This window comes from Myotis lucifugus, unplaced genomic scaffold, assembly GCF_000147115.1.
Source record: "Myotis lucifugus unplaced genomic scaffold, Myoluc2.0 scaffold_394, whole genome shotgun sequence".
In the NCBI taxonomy this organism is placed as follows: domain Eukaryota; kingdom Metazoa; phylum Chordata; class Mammalia; order Chiroptera; family Vespertilionidae; genus Myotis; species Myotis lucifugus.
The window spans coordinates 359,553-377,308 of NW_005871442.1; the positions used below are offsets into that span (position 1 = coordinate 359,553).

A 17,756-nucleotide genomic window follows, 5' to 3' on the forward strand; every position below is an offset into this window, starting at 1 on the left:
ATTACTTTCATGTTAAACATGTTAACAATTGTACATGACTTCTTGTATGTAATAGGCCAACCGCAAACACTTGAGGAATGAAAGAATAAGTACATTCCTTCTACTTTTTTAGTCCGCCTTACTCTCTGCTGAACTGTTTGGGGATTCCACAGTGATTGAGACAGGCAGGGTCCCTGTGTACACACATTCATTCTGAAATACTAGAGGCCTGGTGCACAAATTCATGCACCAGTGGGGTCCCTCGGTCTGGCCTGCAGATCAGGCCAAAACTGGCTCTCCAACATCCCCTGAGGGGTTCCAGATTGCGAGAGGGCGTAGGCCAGGCCGAGGGACCCCACCGGTGCACAATTGGGGTGGGGAGGGACGTAGGAGGTTGGCCAGCTGGAGAGGGATAGCAGGAAGGCTCCAGGGTGTGTCTGGCCAGTCTCACTCAGTACTAATCTGCTGGACCCCAGCAGCAAGCTAACCTACCAGTTGGAGCGTCTGCCCCCTGGTGGTCAGTGCATGTCATAGTGAGTGGTTGAGTGGTCTTACCATATCATTAGCATGTTACGCTTTGATTGGTTGAACGGAAAACCGGATGACCGGACACTTAGCATATTAGGCTTTATTATATAGGATAACTGGGCAATGGGGTAGAGAAGAGGGGCAGTGGGTGCTGGAAAGCTGCTTTAAATGGGTCAGGGAAGGCCACTCTGGAGAGGAGGCGACATTGAGCTGACATCTGAAGGATCAGAAGGAGCCAACTGTGCAGTGGTCCGAGGGCTTAGCAGGTCCCAGGCAAAGGAAAGAACAAGTGCAAAGGCCCTGAGGCAGGAAGGAGCTTGGTGTGTGAAGGGATGAAATGGCGCATGGGAAGCATGATGCGCTGAGAGAGGACCCAGACCACGTGCTGCCTTGCAGGGCAGGACCAGGAGAGTGAGCACTGGCCCAGGTGCAGGGACAGAAGGAGTGGTTGCTGAGCTCAGCAGAAAGAGATGCGGCCAGTGGAATGGGTGCTTCGTGTCCTTCCCCACACCTCCCTCAGCCTCACGTAAGATCACTGCCTGCTCCCTGGGGCGGAGACGGCCCTCATTCATCTCGGGAAGCGGGAGGGCAGTGCAGCCACACAGACAAACTAGAGAACACAAAGGCTGCCCGCCCAGCCTGTGTTGAAGCCGTCAATTCTGAATTCTGTGCGCTGCCAGGGACAGGGCTATTGATTTTCCCTTCTGGAATGCATGTCCTACAGAGTCCTGGCAAATAGAAACCGAAAAAACAGGAAAGCACAACTGCTGAGGAAGACAGGCCAAAGGGACATAAAAAAACCAAACAACAACCATCTATACAGGTTTTTGCCTTTTCCCTATTACGCTTGGCTGGACTGTGGCTTGTCATCTCTGCCCCCCGCCCCAATTAATTTTCTCCCGATCTCTATGTCTTCCTGATTCTTTCCTCCCTCTCTCCCTCCCCCTGCCTCACCCCTCTCCCTCTCCTTCTCGCTTCTTTCTTGCCATGCCTTTGTCTGTTATGGCACCTACCACAGCGTTTACACACAGCAGTAAGACAGGTGTTGTTGAGAGTTGGTCTATCAGGGGTGGGGAACCTTTTCTCTGCCAAGGGCCATTTGGATATGTATAATATCATTCATGGGCCATACCAAATTATCAACTTAAAATTGGCCTGATGTATTTGGTCATACATTTAATTAACTCACCCCTAGTGCCTTGGCAGGGCCAGACCACATGATTTCACAGGCCTTATATGGTCCGCGGGCCAGACGTTCCCCACCCCTGGGCTATCTACAGGCCAGTCTCTCTTAAGCGGCTCTTCCTCCACATCAATCTGCTCATCAAACTGCCTGTCTCTTTAAGTATAGCCTGTCTCCCCCTTCCAGGCAGCAGCAGAGTGGGACCAGCCCATAAAGTCACCTTTTAGTAACTGCAGAGTGGTGTCCCCAGCTAATTATTTTCTCTCATCTCTGGAGAAGCAGGAAGCAATTAGGGGGTTCCTTGCACTGCCCGGGGGCAGGGTACCCCATCCCCTCAGCACCAGTGTGCAGGGTGGTTCCACACTCCCACAGGGTCCCAGCACCTGCGTCCTTTCTCTCGCTCTGCTGAGAGCTGTGCGCTCGCCTCCCTGCCTCTGTGAGTCAGACCTTCGCTCGCCAGCAGCCCCTGGTACCACCCATTCTCCCTGCTGCTGGCATGGCTGAGTGAGGAGGGATTTGTGTGCACAGACGTTCAATGCACAGAGTCCAAAAGACGGTCGGGTGTGCCACTGAGGGCAGGCTCGGCGGGGAGGCCTCGGCCTGCTGGGGTCTGCTGACTTTTGGCAAATTGCACCGCCGATTGAAACTGAACTCTTTCATCTGGAAAGTGGGGACATCACAGACTCTTCCTTCTTGAAGGGGAATGTTAGGGCAAGCAAAGAAAATCCATGTCACAATGACAAAGTGACAAAAAGTAGAAAGTCTTCCCTGGCCAGCTTGGCTCAGTGGATAGAGCGTCAGCCTGCGGATTGAAGGGTCCCAGGTTCGATTCCGGCCAAGGGCATGTGCCTGGGTTGCGGGCTCGATCCCCAGTAGGGGGTGTGCAGGAGGCAGCTGATCAATGATTCTCTCTCATCATTGATGTTTCTATCTCTCTCTCCTTCTCCCCTCCTCTCTGAAATCAATAAATATATATTTTTTAAAAACTAGAAAGTCCTGGATTTTCTTCTCTTTTTAAAAAATTATATTTTTATTGATTTCAGAGAGGAAGGGGGCGGGAGGTGGGGGGGGAGAGAGAGAGAGAGAGAGAGAGAGAGAGAGAGAGAGAGAGAGAGAGAAACATCAGTGATAAGAGAGAATCATTTATCGGCTGCCTCCTGCACGCCCCTCCTGCACGGGGGACTGAGCCTGCAATCCAAGCATGTGCCCTGACCGGGAATCGGACCATGACCTCCTAGTTCATAGGTTGACGCTCAACCACTGAGCCACGCCGGGCAGACTTTCTCCTCTTAATGAAGCACATGGAATCATGGACAGGCCCAATTGCGGTCACTTCACAACCCGCTTGTCCAATAATGTATCTGCTACTCCTATTACTTAAGTAACAGTCCCAGCTCACACAGGGGCAGAGGAGGGCGGGCCTGGGAGCTGGGTCTCGAACAGACTGAGGAGGGGATGGGCATTCCTGGGATTTAACAGTTGCCACTCATCACTCATAAGACAATCTGCCTGCGGGTAGCTGAGGTCTAGTAGGACGGGCAGTGCTTCCCTAACAGGTTTCGTACAGACGTCATTTCTGCAAAGCGCTTCCCATTTTGCATGTACGGATACAGATTTAAACGCACAACTTCATTATCATCTTGACCAGATGTTCCCCTCTTTGAACTTGCTCCTCAGCTCCAATCCGATATCTCTAATGACCCACATGACCTTTTCTCTCACGACTGTAAGATTATTTACTAGTAGTTGGACTTCCTCTTATAAAACCCATGGAAGCTGCGGCCCGTAGACCAGCAGGAACCGGATGGCACGTCGGCCCCGAGTTTCTGAGCACACATTGTCCAGGGAGGACGTGACAGCACTCCACGCCCGACTCCTGCCCTTCCAGCCTGGCTCTCCCGCCTCACCTTCCAATCTCCGTGGGCTGGAAGCTCCAAGGAGGCGGAGCTCACAGATCTATCTACTTCACCTTAGGTTTCCCCCGAACTGGCATTTAATAGGCTCAGAAAAATATTCTGATGGCTGCATGGATGAATGGCTGTGAGAACCTGCCATCATTCTCTGCGTTGTCAGAGCCCGTAGCTTCTTTTCCCCTGGCGCCCGTAACTCACTGTTCGACAAGCTCTGTTGAGTTGGCCCCCATGGATTCCTCCTTTCACTTCCGACGGCTCCATCCCGAGTGCCAGCCCTGATCCCTCATGTTGAACTCCAGCCCCACCTCCAGCCCAGCCTTCCCCTTTCCGCTTCCTCCTGTCCTAAGTGTCTCTTCCACAGCCAACGATTTCATCGCGGCCTATCCCCGGCCAGAAGCCCGCCAAACTCTTAGCATCTGCATCTCAAGTCCACACTCCTCGCAGGCGAGGCGCATCCACCTGGCCTCCTCTTTTTTTTTCTAACCTCATCACCTATTATTCTGCCTCATAACCACCCCACTCCCACCAGACGGCTCTGTCTGTGTCCTTGGGGCTCACCTTACACAGGTTTCCTCCACACTTTCCACACACAGTTTGCCTTGTCTATGCTGTGAATTCCGATCATTGTTCAGGCCCAACTAAAGTCTTTACAATTATAACAACGAATGAATATATAGTAGGAGCTAGAACTTCCTAAATAACTTCCATGTTGGCATAGCACTAAGTTATTCATACACATTATTTTATTAATCTTCACAAAAACTCCAGAAGATTAAGTACAATTCTTATCCTCATCTTACAGTGGAGGAAATCCAGGCTCAGAAGTGGCAAGTACTGTGCTTAAGGTTGCTGCACAGAACAGCTGGGGATCAGACATCAATCTATCAGACCCCAAAGCCGTGATACTAGCAGCGCTGCCCAACGCTATTTTCTTCTCTGAGCTCTGATAGCCCTTTACTATGCGTAGCCACTCATGTGCCACTTTTCACTCGGGTTGTTAAATCACAGGACACTTTCTTGTCTGCCTGTGTTTCTTGCCCCCAGTTCCACCTGAGAACAGGAATTACCCTTTTGGGACTTATAAGTTCAGGCCAACGAATGTGTGCTGACCGAACTGATGAGAGGTGTCAGGTGACCCACCCGTCTTTAGTTCTCCTGGTTAATTCATCCGTTAAGCGGTGAGTATACTGCCCTCCCCTCTCCCCACAGGACCACATGCTGACCCCGGGGATAAACCAGAGAGATCATCTCTGCTCATGCCCCTGAGTGACACACTGCTGAGTGGCCGGGAAGGAGGCCTGACGGCAGCTCCTGGGTGACTCGGGAGCCTGTGCTTGCAGAACCTCGGATCTTTGCGCTCCCGAGGCCTCTGTGAGGTTAAAGATGTTACTGGAAAACAACAGTAATAAACCCCAAGCCTCCAGATACCACTGAGGCCCACTGTGAGATTTAACCACTTTCTCGAGAATCAGAAATGCAGCAGAATTACACAGCCCTGTTCATACATCACCACGGTTTGGGTGTTTTTTGGTTGTTAACTGGCCCGTTTAAGATTAGAGCCATAAGATCCGACAGATAGACAGACCACTTTATATACGTAAAATATTAATCTGGGGCTCGACCTTCCAGGAGCTGGCTGACCCTGAGTTCAGCGCCGCCCTTCTCTGGGCCTCAGTGTTCTCAGGCTGACCTGGGGGTTAGAGGGTCTCTACTTCCCCTCCTGCCGTCCTTTCTGGGACTCCTTAGCACAGCAGCTTGCTTTGGTTTATGTGCACGATGCTGAGTCACCTTCTCTGAGGCTGTCTGTCCTGCCCGCCCTCTCCTGCTCCTGGGCATACGCCTCTGTCCGGACAAAGCGGTGGGCAGCCTCCAGTCTGGGCTCCCCTTGCAAAGTCCTCCCTGTCCTCTGCGCCCTTCACCCTGACATGCCTCTGCCCTCTTGTGTGCTTTGCATGTTTAACATGGAGAGCTTCCCACCAAGTTCCCAGCAGTGGCGGGGAAGCAGGTCGCCTCTACCTGGAAGCCACCATCACCTTCCCAGTCCCCTCAAATCCCTACTGTCCTTAGAGGGAACAGAGACGGCGAAAGTAGTTTTAAAAACCTCCTTCAAGACGTCTCCAGTTGAATGTGGGCCTGTGGAGGAGGCCGGGGCAGGAAGGCCCGCTCACACCAACCAGCCCTTCTGTGCCCCTCTCCACACTCAGGTCCTGACAACATGGACACAGTGGTGCGGGTAGAACATTCAGAAGGCACGCTCCTTATGGGCGAGGAGACGCTGACAGCACCAGGCTATCTGGCAAGTTCAAAATGCAGCAACGGAATGGTCCTGCATGGAGTGAGGCCATGGGCACAGGGATAGGCATGTGAGACAGTTACACAGAACTGCATGTGTGTGTGCAAGCACACACACACCCACACCCACAAATGAGTGTGTGTAAAACTGTGGAATCTGAAGAATAAGGTCTGTGGAATATACAACATCAATTTCCTCGTTTTGATATTAAACTATCGTTATGTAAGATGCCACCATTGGGAGAAAAATGGGTGAAACAGCACATGGACCTGTCTACCATTTTGTGCAATTTCCTGTGAATCAATAATTATTTCAAATTAAAACAACAACAACATCCAAGCACCTAGTGAATTGAATCTTTCTCTGTCTCCCAGGTTCCTGATAATCATCACCGCCACAGTCCTCATCTTCATCATCTTCATCACCACCACCACCATCATCATCATCCTCATCATCAAGGCTCCCATTTGTTGAACATTTACTATGTGCCACGCAGTACTTAAATATTTTCTCACTTTCATCAGCACCCCCACCCAGCTATCAGCCCAGTTTTATAGATGATGGTGACACTGGGAGAAGCAGAACTGAGTCCCAGGACACAGAACTACTGCAGGGCCAGCTCTGACCCAGGTCTGAGACACTGACACTCATATGTGGGGCCGAATAGCCAGGAGGAACAGGACTGTGTGGAGCCGTCGTGGCATTCGACGTGTGCTCCCTGGAAACCACTGAAGCACACCCCTCAGGGTCTCCAAGGCGCCTGGCCCAGGCGGCACAGGGCGCAGCCTACCGCCTGGTTGTCCCCTCCCGCGCCCCCGCTCTGGCCTGAGAGCCACATCTGCAGCGAAGCAGCGAAAACATTACTTACAGGTTCTTCACGTCGGCGATGCCGCGGAACGCCTTCCTCGGGATGCCCAGGATCTGGTTCTCGCTCAGATCTCTAAACAAGAGGAAGAGAGGCACCGAGTTAGCCACCAGGCCGGCTCTGTCTGCATCTCATTACGATAACAAAACCCCGTGCAGGCTGTTTGGGGGACTGTTTAGTCTCAGGCCCCAGGCTGCCACAAGCCTGCGCATTGTTCCTTAGAGATGGCTTTTGCTGGAATGGTTACCAGGGGGAGCCGCTCGCCTCCAGGGCGGGCTCTGTGGGTGGTCTCGCACCTCCAGGCCAGGAGCCAAGCCGCTGGGTTATTTGTTGCACACACTGCACCCAACTCTGTGTTTTGCCACCTCCCAGAGACGACCCCTTGCCCCTCCTCCCGCACGTGTCCCTCCCCCATGGCAGGGTCAACACCTCTCCATCTCCCATCTCTCAGGGACCCGCTGCCTTTGTCATCTGGGGGTGGGAATGGAGCTGGCCTCCTGATTTTCTGACAGGGACCAACCATCTCTGCCGCTTAGAGTCCTCTGGGCCTCCTGGGTCATCATAGTGACAGGCATGATGAATTCAAATTGCATTTCCACAAAACCATCCAAAGTGGGGGTCCCATTGGCACCTCCCCCCGCATTAGGCAGCGCTAAGGTGTTGCTTCAAGGAGGGAGGGCAAGGAACTCTCCAAGCTGGCTCAAACCCAAACCTCCTGCCGGGTCCTCTTTAAGAGTTCCCCAAGCCTCAGGTTCCTTTCCTAAGACCCATAAGGTCTTTTCCATTTTGTTTTCCAGTTTTATTTATTTATATATATGTATATTTTTGCAAGACCAAACACAGGCACTTGTTTTCACTCATACCTCAGGCTGCCTGGGATCTCAGCGAGTAATCAATCATACATACATGTATATCTATAGCGACATAGACCAATCATATATTATATACCTACACACACGTGCATATTTGTAGTTATATCTCTCCATTATTTTGAAGGGAACACCAAAACCTTCAGATATTAAGGCAAAAAATTTTTTTTACCTACCCAGACATAACCACTGTTACCAATTAGGAGTAATTTATATATAAATTTCACCAATATGATCTCATAGCATATAGTCTGTTATAACTTCTTTTCCACTTACTATATTGAGAACATCTGCTCATGTCATTAGCAGTACATCTATGCCAACACGTTTAATGCCTGTATATCATCCACTTGCTTAGACGGCTATATGGTCCCACACTGCTATTTTAGGAAACACTAGGATGAACTTTCCTGTCCTACAGGGAGCACGTGCTGGGTCACAGGTAAACACGTGTTGAACTGCCAGGTGTCCTCGAGTGGGAGTGCACCCAGGGACACCCCTGTGCCCATTCCCATGGATACCTAAGCAATGGCTGTAGGCGGCTCCAGATGCAGCTGGAAAGAGAGGCCAGACCACCATCCTCCACCAAAACCTGGGCCTATGGATGGAAAGTGGAACACGGAGGCGAGGCGTGCATTTGCCTTCTCCCACCTCTGAGGTGAGCTGCCACTCTGAGCGACTGGCAGACTCTGAGACCCTTGGGGGTTGTCTGGGACCCTGTTAGGCTCCAAGGCAAGGCTCAGAGTTGGGGTTGGGTGCAGATCAGAATACGTGTGGCTTCTGGGGCTGAATAAGAGGGTGCCTCCCCCTCTCAAATCCAGTTTCCTCGGCCTGAAACTGATGTAAGTCAATTTAGATGCACGCGGGGCCTGGTTGCAGGCTCCCCCGGCTGGGCCTGATTCAATGAGCAGGGCTCCAGCCTGCAGTCGGGCGCTGAACAAAGCCCACGATGACAGCAAAGGTCGGCAGTGTCACCGAGGCCACGCCTCTGCTCTCCATCAGCCTCCTAGAGAAGGGGGCTGGGGTCCTGTCATCCAACTAATGCAATTTCCACGGGCATCTGGGCCGTCCCCCAGGCTCCGGCAGCCACAATGGGCCCAGTTTTTTTTGGCGAGCGGAGGCTGGTCCTCCAGGACAACCAGCCCTGCCCCTTTCCTCCCAGGCTGGGCTTCTATCCGTGCCCACTTGGGCCACCCTCAGGCCACACTCGGCGAACAGCTGATGATCAGTATAAAGGCGGGGGCAGCAGACCCGAGACAGGGTTAGAACCCCCCCCTCCAACCATGTTTGGAAACGACAAGAAGGGGCACACACACACCCCAGCAATGCGCTACCCCTCTGAAGCTAAGGCCCCCCCCCCACACAGACAGAACAGCGATTGCATGAAGGTCCTGGTTTGCAGGACGGTGGAATGCAGAGGAGAAAGCAATATTTAAGCAGACACATCTGATGGAGCTGCTGGGAAATCTCCTACAAAAGTGGCTACACAGGCAAAATCCTGCGCTTGGGCGGGGCGGCCACTTGGGTTTCTGCTCACTGTTTTCTCCGAGTCCTGCTCCGAGTCTAAGGAGCCCAGGCTAAGCTTTCTCCCCCCCCCCCCCCACTGCCTGCCTGCCACAGCTGAGCAAAACAGTAGATTGTAGGGAATTTATCTGTTCTCCATGACAATCTGCTTATACATTTTATTAATTTCATTTTCCATTGAGCCTCTCCTCTCCGGCGGACAATACGGCCGCCATCCATCTGCGGGAGTGTGTATTGATTTCATAAATACCTCCAGTAGGCTGACAAACTGACGGCTTTAATGGTGTTACTGATGGGGCGTGGAGGAGGCTCGGGGCTGGTGCTTCATTTTCGGTAACTGTCCCTTCGCAATTATCTCGGGGCCTTTGTGAGGGTTCCTGAGGGTGTGTTTATCTCAGCGTGATGCCGGAGCACGGAGCTATTGTTAAGTACGGTCCCTGTGAGAGACAAGAGCCACCATTTTCGGCTGACACTTAAATAAAAATAACAAAATCTATCCGGAGTGCCCGAGAGCCTAGTTCCGGCCAATTACTTGTTGGGGCTGGAGTACCTCACCCTTCCTGAGGGGACATGTGGAGAAGTGACCAGAAAAGGAATTTGCTTTAAAAAAAATAAAAACACAAAACATTAGATGGAAGGTACGAGATTGGCGTGGGGTGGGAGGGAGGTGTGCTGGGGTTCTCCGGGGAGATAAAGGGAGAAAGCTGGTGGGAAAGGCTTTCCTGGTTGGGAAGTGGGGTTATGAATTGGGATGCCTTTCTAAGTGATTCGGGCTCTGCATGAAAGGGAACTGCATTAGCTAAAGTGCATTTTCCTGCTTCCGGAAAATGATTAACCGACAGATTATTCCATCCAAAAACTCAAGACCAAAGAGGACTTATTAAGGAGACAGTAAGTCAAACAGAAGTTGGCAAGAATCGATATATCCCCCTTCTGCCCCTCCACCCCCTTTTTAATTTACTAAAATGCTTTGGACACAGATTAACTTTCTTTGCAGATTTATTATTGCTCCATCTACCCCGAAACGGGAACTGCGGACACTTTGCTAAATGGATTGAAAGGTTGTCTAGTTCCAGCGGAGCGTAGGGAACGCGTCCGGGCCTCTCCCTGCGATGCCAGGCTTGCTTTGTTCTCAGAGCAACGGTGGTGGCAGTCCCCGCCTTCCCCAGCCCTGCCCACCCCACGGTTATAGGCAAGATGCAGAGGCAGTTTGTTCCCCTGGGGATGATGTGCTTATCTCGGTCACGTTCGTGCTTCCAGGAAGTCCTGTCTGTGTTCAGCAGCAGTTTCTGGGAGGTGGTGGTGGGGGGCGGGGCGGTTTGCTCCCAGATATCAACCTCCAGTTATCCAGAAGGTACAATACGGGGCTGGAAGCTCCCTCAACCTTGGAGAATTCTCGTTTCTGACATGGGTGGAGCCACTTACTACTTATATCATCATGCCAACCGCTGACATGTCCCATGCCTCAGTTTCCCCATGTTTACAGGAGGACAGCTATTTTACAGACCTCAGAGGCTAATCGTGAGGATACAGTGAGTTGATACCCGTGTGCACTTTGCACCTGGAGCCCTGTAGACAGGGAACTGCTGTGTTTATTTCTTGGATCCCCCTCCCCGCATTGAGTCCTGAATTCCCCCTGCTGAAAACATAGTTTAGCATCACCTTCAGGACATGTGCCTGTAATTCTTCAAAGAATAACCCACACAAATGCTGCTAATATTCTTTCCATAAGATCCGGGGGAGGGATGAAGGCTTCCCTCCTCGATCATCCAGAAAGGAGGACCCCTTTTTTAGTCTAGGAGAACGGGGTCTGCCTTCGTGTGGACGCTCTCAGAAGCAGACACAGCTCAGGGAGTGCTCTCAAACTGCTCCTGGGAGAGACCACGAAGGGAGGGAGGGCACAGGATGGAGAAGGGGAACACAGGACACTTAGGTCCAGTCCTGGCTCAGCCCAATCCCCTGGGCGCTCCTGTCTCTAACCTCTGCAGCCCTGCACCCGGCAGCCCTTGGTTAGAGAGAAGTGCCAACTCCCCCGCTCGCTCGGCCTGTTCTCCAGGGGGAGGGATGAGCTGACTCCAGGAATCCAAGGACAGTTTGCTACAAAGTCCAAGAAGCAGGAGATGGAGCCAGTGTCAGAAAAGGGGGCCCCAGACTCCAACCCAAAGCATTTCCTAAGAAGGTTTCAAGGGCAGTTCTCCTGAATCAAGAAGTTCTCAGAAGATTAAAAAAATCATTCCCAAAAGATGACATATCCAGGACCAAAGATCAAGAGGCCACCAAAGAACATGGAAACAACCCAGTCCCCAAACCCCTTGCACTGAGACCAACAAGGTGCCTTTTCAGAAAAAAAAATCAAATCTTGATTAGCAAATTTGGATCCACTATAATTGGAACCATGACTGGATTTGGGACCAGGGCAGTGGATTACCACTCTCATTCTCTTTGGGCTGAATTTATATTAAAATTACTGTCCTAGTCACTGCCTAGTAGGAAGAAACCTGCCCACTGGTAGAGTAGGTATCAATCAACATTCATTTAGGGACTTCTGAATTTCTGATGGATAATCCATGAATCTACAATTTCTTGTACTCTCAGTACTACCATCCCAGACAAAGGTGACCCCTGCCCTCCTCATCCCCAGCTCCCATTGTAGAGTAACTATCGCACATCACTCCGCTCTAGAAACCAAGAGGAAGGTATCGCTTTGCTTACTCATACAGCAGGAGGGACAGACAAGCAGGAAAAACTGTTCCCTGGGGATTTTACAATGTGGACTTCAGGGAGGAATCATTTTAAAAGGCACATTTCTTTTGCAGACAATTTATCTTAATAAGCAAGATTAAGTGTTTGCAGTTGGGTCACGGTCAAAACCAAATGCATCTAACCCAGCTCAGAAGCCTTGGTGCCCCTAGTGGGGTGTCTGGTCAATGGCATCCTTTGTCCCAGGGAGATCACACGGAGTAACTGAGTCATTTCCTGAGATCCAGAGAATCAGAGTCTCAGTGGGGGACAAAACACCACAATTATCCCCACTGCTCCAGTTGGGCTTCTGAACATTTCACGGCAGCAGGAGTTTATATTGCTTGCTCCCCGGATGCTCTAAGTTATTGAATGAAAGACATCAATAAGAGCTCCTCGTGTCATGCCTTCTCTGAGAAGCTCATGAGAAAAGTCCTACCCTTCAGATATTTCATACCAGCTGAGTAAATGTCAGCTCAGAGTCTTATTTTACTCACACAGTAGGCACTCAATTCATTTTATGAGCACCTACTATGTGCTACACCATGTAACGTGTTGAGATACAGAGGTGAACAGACCAAGTTCCTGTCCTCCTGGAGCTGGCCTTCTCATCAACCCCTGATACAATTGCACAGACCCCTTGCATAGGTGAAGGTAAAATAAACACCCAGACACCTCAAAAAGCAAGAGCTGCTGTTCAGCTTCTCCTCTGCAACAAGAAGAAAGCCTGTATGTATCTAAACTCACACTGCACATTGTTCCTAACCAACATGGAAAAGAATGCACAGCTTGGTTTGACACGAGGCCCCGAATGCCCTTTAGATTTGGAGGGGGGCGGGAGGAGGGAAAGATGACACTATCAGTCATGGCCCTTGTAGGGAGGCAGGCCTGATTCGTCAAGTGCTTTGGTGTTATCTTTCCAAGTGGACAGTCGGATAGAAATCAGGACAGTTCGAAGATGTTTCCAAGAGTTGGCATGTCAAGAGTTGACAGTCCTCATAGGAGGACTCAGGGACTACCTTGTCAGTGTTCACTGATGGTGCTGCGAGAAATAAGATCCCTTTATAAAAAAAATTAGGTGTGATCATGGCATTGTGGATTATGTCTCCTTTCACAGATGGTTCAAGGGGTGGAGAATGGCAGGTCTATATTCTAGAAAGCCACTCTGTGGCCCAGTGTGGAGACTCTGACACCCTTCCCTGGGATCCCAGCAATGCGGCAGGAGAAAGCAAGCACAGTACCCTGGACCCTCCCAAACCTGCAGGGATTAGGATCTTCCTGGTGGGCCTTGTGGACAGGCGATTTCCCACTGCTCTCCAGAAGGGCTACGGCTGGGGGAGAAAGCCCTGGCGGGCAGGCCAGGAGCAGGACCAAGTAGCTGGGATGCGAGCAGGTCCAGAGCGGTGACCGCGACGAGGCCTGGGTTCAGCACACGATGCTAAGGGTCCCTCGGGGGCCTGAGGGCTGTGGGTACTGCGAAGGCTGCACTTGGCCTTGGGGTGTGGGTTTGTCTGTGATGAGTTACCAACGGGGCCCTGTTTTGTCTCTTTATAGGCAGACGTTCTGGAGATTGCAAACTCAAGTGCGTCAGGATTACCCAGGTTAAAGTGAGTAAGTAAATCAGGCTGAATGTGGACCATAAAAGCATCGAGGGGGCGAGCTGGACAAGTGCAGGGCCCATCTAACTCAATTTCCCCCAAATTATGCACAAGCAGCCCTCTGTGCTGGCCAACAGAACACTCCAGACCGGGGCTGACGGGCACGGAGGCCAACATCTCTCCAGGGGAAATCAGCTAATTCTGGAACGGCATTCTCCCATGGGAATACAGGAGACGCCCATGCAATTTACATATTTTTCATTAGCCGCATTAAAAACAGTGTAACAGTTAAAATTAACTTTAATAGATTATTTTACTTAACCCAATATATCCAAAATATTATCATTCCAACATGCAACAATATAGAGATTATTAATGAGATACTTTACATTCTTTTTTTAGACCGAGTCTTTGGAATCTGGTGTGTACTTTACGTACATCTCAGTTCAAGGGCTCCACAGCCATGCGGGCTGGTGCCTGCTACACTGCACCGGGCAGTTCTAGAGTAAGGTGGGGAGCCGGATGCTGTAGCTGGATGCCTACTCGTTGCCAAGAGGGGGAGAGAGTTTCAGATGTGAGAACCAATCTGTGGGACTCCTTGGGGGTTTGGGGTGCATAGCAAGAAATATGAAGGGGAGCCAGTCAAGACAGAAACCTCTGGATTCAGGGAAACAAGCCATGGCCTGAACTGTGAGCACAGGGCCTCCTTCCAGACACTGGATTGAATGTGACCCTCTCTGAACCAACACCCGTCAGGGCTAACCGATGCTTCCAGCCCAAACAGGAGCTTCCTCCATTCCATTCCCACATGCAGCTCAACCAAGAAGGCTCTCCATGGTCACGAAACAGCATTACAATCGACGGATCATCCCCCGCCAATGGGGCAGAGGCCGGGCCCTTCAGCAGCACACTGACCCCTGGGATTACCACCATTTACCCACAAGGCAGTGCTATCAGACGGACTGGGGAGCTCCCATTATCAGCCCAGTTGTGCCTTCTGTTCTGTCCAGACGGCCCTGCCTAACGAAGTGGTCCAGGAAGCATCACCGGGACCCCAGCTACAAGCATCTGACTGGAATCAAGTCCGTGCATCCATCACCATGTGCCCTTCAGGGGGCACAGCCGCGATTTTGGTGCCCTTAGAGGGTGTGCAGAAATCTGGTGCTGAAAACCATCTGCTTGCAGGATCTAATTTTGTATCTGATAGTCCCCTGCCAAGTTTTAGGCCCAATCAGGTGTTTTGGTCTAATTTATTGATTTTGGTTGGGGGTAGGGGGCGGGTGTGGGACGTGTCCACCTAGTTCAAAAGGATGTTGACTAGTGTTTTTTTGTTGTTTGAAGCTATGTGTCTGCCCAATGGAGTTTGGGTGAGAAAGCCTATTTCTGTGCGGTCACCCTCCTCCCGGCTGACATGCCGTCCCCACCCCCTCTGTCCCCTGCGTCCCTCTCCCCTGGCCGCCCTCTGAGGCTTTCATCCGTAATTTGATTGTCGTAACTGACACTGTCAATCTGAAACCCGGCAGCATGTCTAATGCTGGCTGGACAAGGGGACTGCAGGGGGAGCTGAGGGAGGCAGATTCATCTCGAGAAGTAGTTTTATGTAAATCGATCCTCTGGCCGAAAGCTGGAGCCAAGCATTTGCTGATTAATTGGAGAAGCGTCCTTGTTCCCGTGTCTTCTTTAGAGAGATGGCCCAAATTGAGTCCTCTCTTCTTCACAAAGACATCCCAAGCCAAAAAGCTTTTGCAATTAGGAGATGAAACCTCAGGAGCAAGGGGGAGGCAGTGGGGGCTGGGGGTTGTTTATGGAATTGTTCTGAAGTGAAGTGTGCGCGTTTGTCTGGCCTCATGATTCATCGCTGCCCTGGGCACCCTCATTTGCCTCCCAGATGGTGGCCTGATGGTCATAGGTCCCGAGGCATAATATCCCATAGGTGACGCCTGCCGGAGCAGTAATCAGCGACATTAGGGAGGTGGGGGTGTGCTCTCCCACATGGCTTCTGGTGGGTTCCAAGTGTGTATTTTTGGTTACCACTCTGGCTAATGTCTGTTGGCATCAGGGAGGAGGAAGCGAGTCTGTGATTGACACAGTCCCTTGTTGGTGTCTCTTATCTTTTCTGAAAAAGAAATCTCCAGCAAAATGCCAGATCACCCAGCGCTGTGGCCCTTTAACTCAGAACTGTCCCAGGGCGAGGTTAAATCTGCCACGACCAACAGGCTAAAGGTGAGTTAGGGACCTGGGTGCAGGTAGACGTGAGCCTGGAACGGAGGAGGCTGTTTGCTAAATACACGCGGAAAGAAGGCCAAGCTCCTAAGGTGACATGGGCGTTCCCGCTGGTACCGTCACTAAATTATTAGTTTCATGTGCTCAGAGATTTTGGCGGAGCATGAGCCCGCGCACACAGCTTTTAAAATTGGTTTGTTGAGGGATGAAGAAAATAAGACAAGAGGATCCCATGCCATTGCCTGGTTTATGGGTCATGAAGAATAAATCTCAAGCTATGGGGATCCCCCTCCCCGCAAGTCCATATTGTCCCTCTACATTATAAAGAGCTCTGGCCTATCCCCCCATCCTCTACCTCTGTCTCCTTGGTGGCATGTCCTGCTTGAGAACTAATGCCACTCAGATAAAGTCTCCAACGGGAGAGGCGTAGTGAGGGAAACAGAGACGTGGGATGAGCAGCTACGCTGGGAGCTTCGCTGAGCAGAACTCCGGAGAGAGCTGAAACCTGGCGTGAGAGAGTACAACAGGTTTGGAAATGGCTTCGATCCAGAAAAGGGCCGCTTGCCCGACAATGTTTCATTTCCAAGAACAGCCCCCCCTCCTGCCGGGGCTGAGTCCTGGCACTCACTGAGCCTAGGGCTAGGCTAACGCTGACAATGAGACTCTGGGACGGAGGAGGCACTTCGGCATCAAGCTACAGGGGCTGCTCCGAGGGGTGACCGGCAGCGAGAATGCTTGATCACCTGTGTCATCATCTGCTTTGTGATTAGTCTCCTTCCCGCCAAACTGTGCAGAAGGCCTGGAGACCCTCATGGAGACTGCACATTCGCAGAAGTCAGCTTGGCGCTGGCAGAGGAAGTGGCAGGAAGAAGAGAGGCAGCCCAGAGGGCTACGGGACTGCAGTTGAAACCACTCCCTAATTCTTACCCCTGTGACCTCCAACTTGATCATGAAGAGAGCATTCTTGGCGCTCTCCTCTGGATCTCCTATGTGTGCCTGACTCTCAGACAAATGTTCTGTAGACTAAACAACCCCTCCCTTCTCCTGGCAATATGGCCCCGGGGATACCCATCTGGCCCTGGGGTTACTCTTCTCTTTACTGAAGAAATAGCAGATGCCGGGTTGGGTGGGGGTGGGGAGAGATTACACCCAGGCTGCAGCTACCCAGAGGTTGGCATTTGCAATGCAGAGCTGCAGCTCAAGGGAGCGTGGCTTGTACGTGCCTGTTCTTTCCTATAACTTTTCAAAACCCCATTAAATAAGTGAAACCTCCATGGTGAAGGTGAGATGCTATCCTGGGGCCATCTGCCTATAAAATCAATATGGCTTCAGAAAGGCTCAAAATTATCTCCTACTGAAGCAGGAAAGCAATTCAGCAAGAGCTCAGCCCCCTGAGCTGCAGGGCCAGTGTCTCGTCTCGAAGTGAGTGTGGAGGTATGCAGCCGCGGAGGCCATTAAGCTACGTTACTGCCACAGACGGCATTTCTCATCGTGGCCGCCTGCACTACGTACTGTTCCATCCAAAGCAATTGTAGGTGCTGCTAATACCTCGCACCTGTGGAGGTCCTGGGCGTGACCACAGCAGAGTAGATGCTGTTCTCTTGTTTATTTATATAGAAACATCAGTTCAATAGATTTACACCGAGTTTGCAGTTAACACTAATATTTAATCCCAGCCTGCTTCTGGCCATGTAGCTTGAAAGGCATGGGATGTGAGCGAAGGAGAACCCAGCGAACGGCGATGATGGAATTAATTAGCGACGCGTGTGAGGCTGTTGCCACTAGTCTTGTGCCAAGTGCAGTGAAAGAGGGAAGGGACCTCCCTGGTAGGAGTGGGGAGCAGAGAGAAGGGATGAGGGAGACTTCTTCTGAAGCATCCCTTGCCTCCCCAAGTCTGCTCCTCGGCCACAGCCCGAGCCACACTCTTCCTGGGTAACTCCTTTCCTTTCGAACCTGACCCCAAGGTCCTGCGTGCGGCCAAGACCCCAGGAGGGGTGAGGACGAAGGGAGAGCATGGCTCAGGAGCCTGGAGGACCTCGGTG

General features: G+C 51.4%; 1 protein-coding gene across 1 annotated transcript in view; it reads right to left on the reverse strand.

Annotated features, from left to right (window-relative positions):
- SLIT3 (slit guidance ligand 3) overlaps positions 1 to 17,756 on the reverse strand; it is a 481,227-nt gene that overhangs the window by 147,887 nt on the left and 315,584 nt on the right. Inside the window, 1 exon segment of the mRNA XM_023743480.1 lies at positions 6,765 to 6,836. Coding sequence (XP_023599248.1) covers positions 6,765 to 6,836 — 72 coding nt within the window.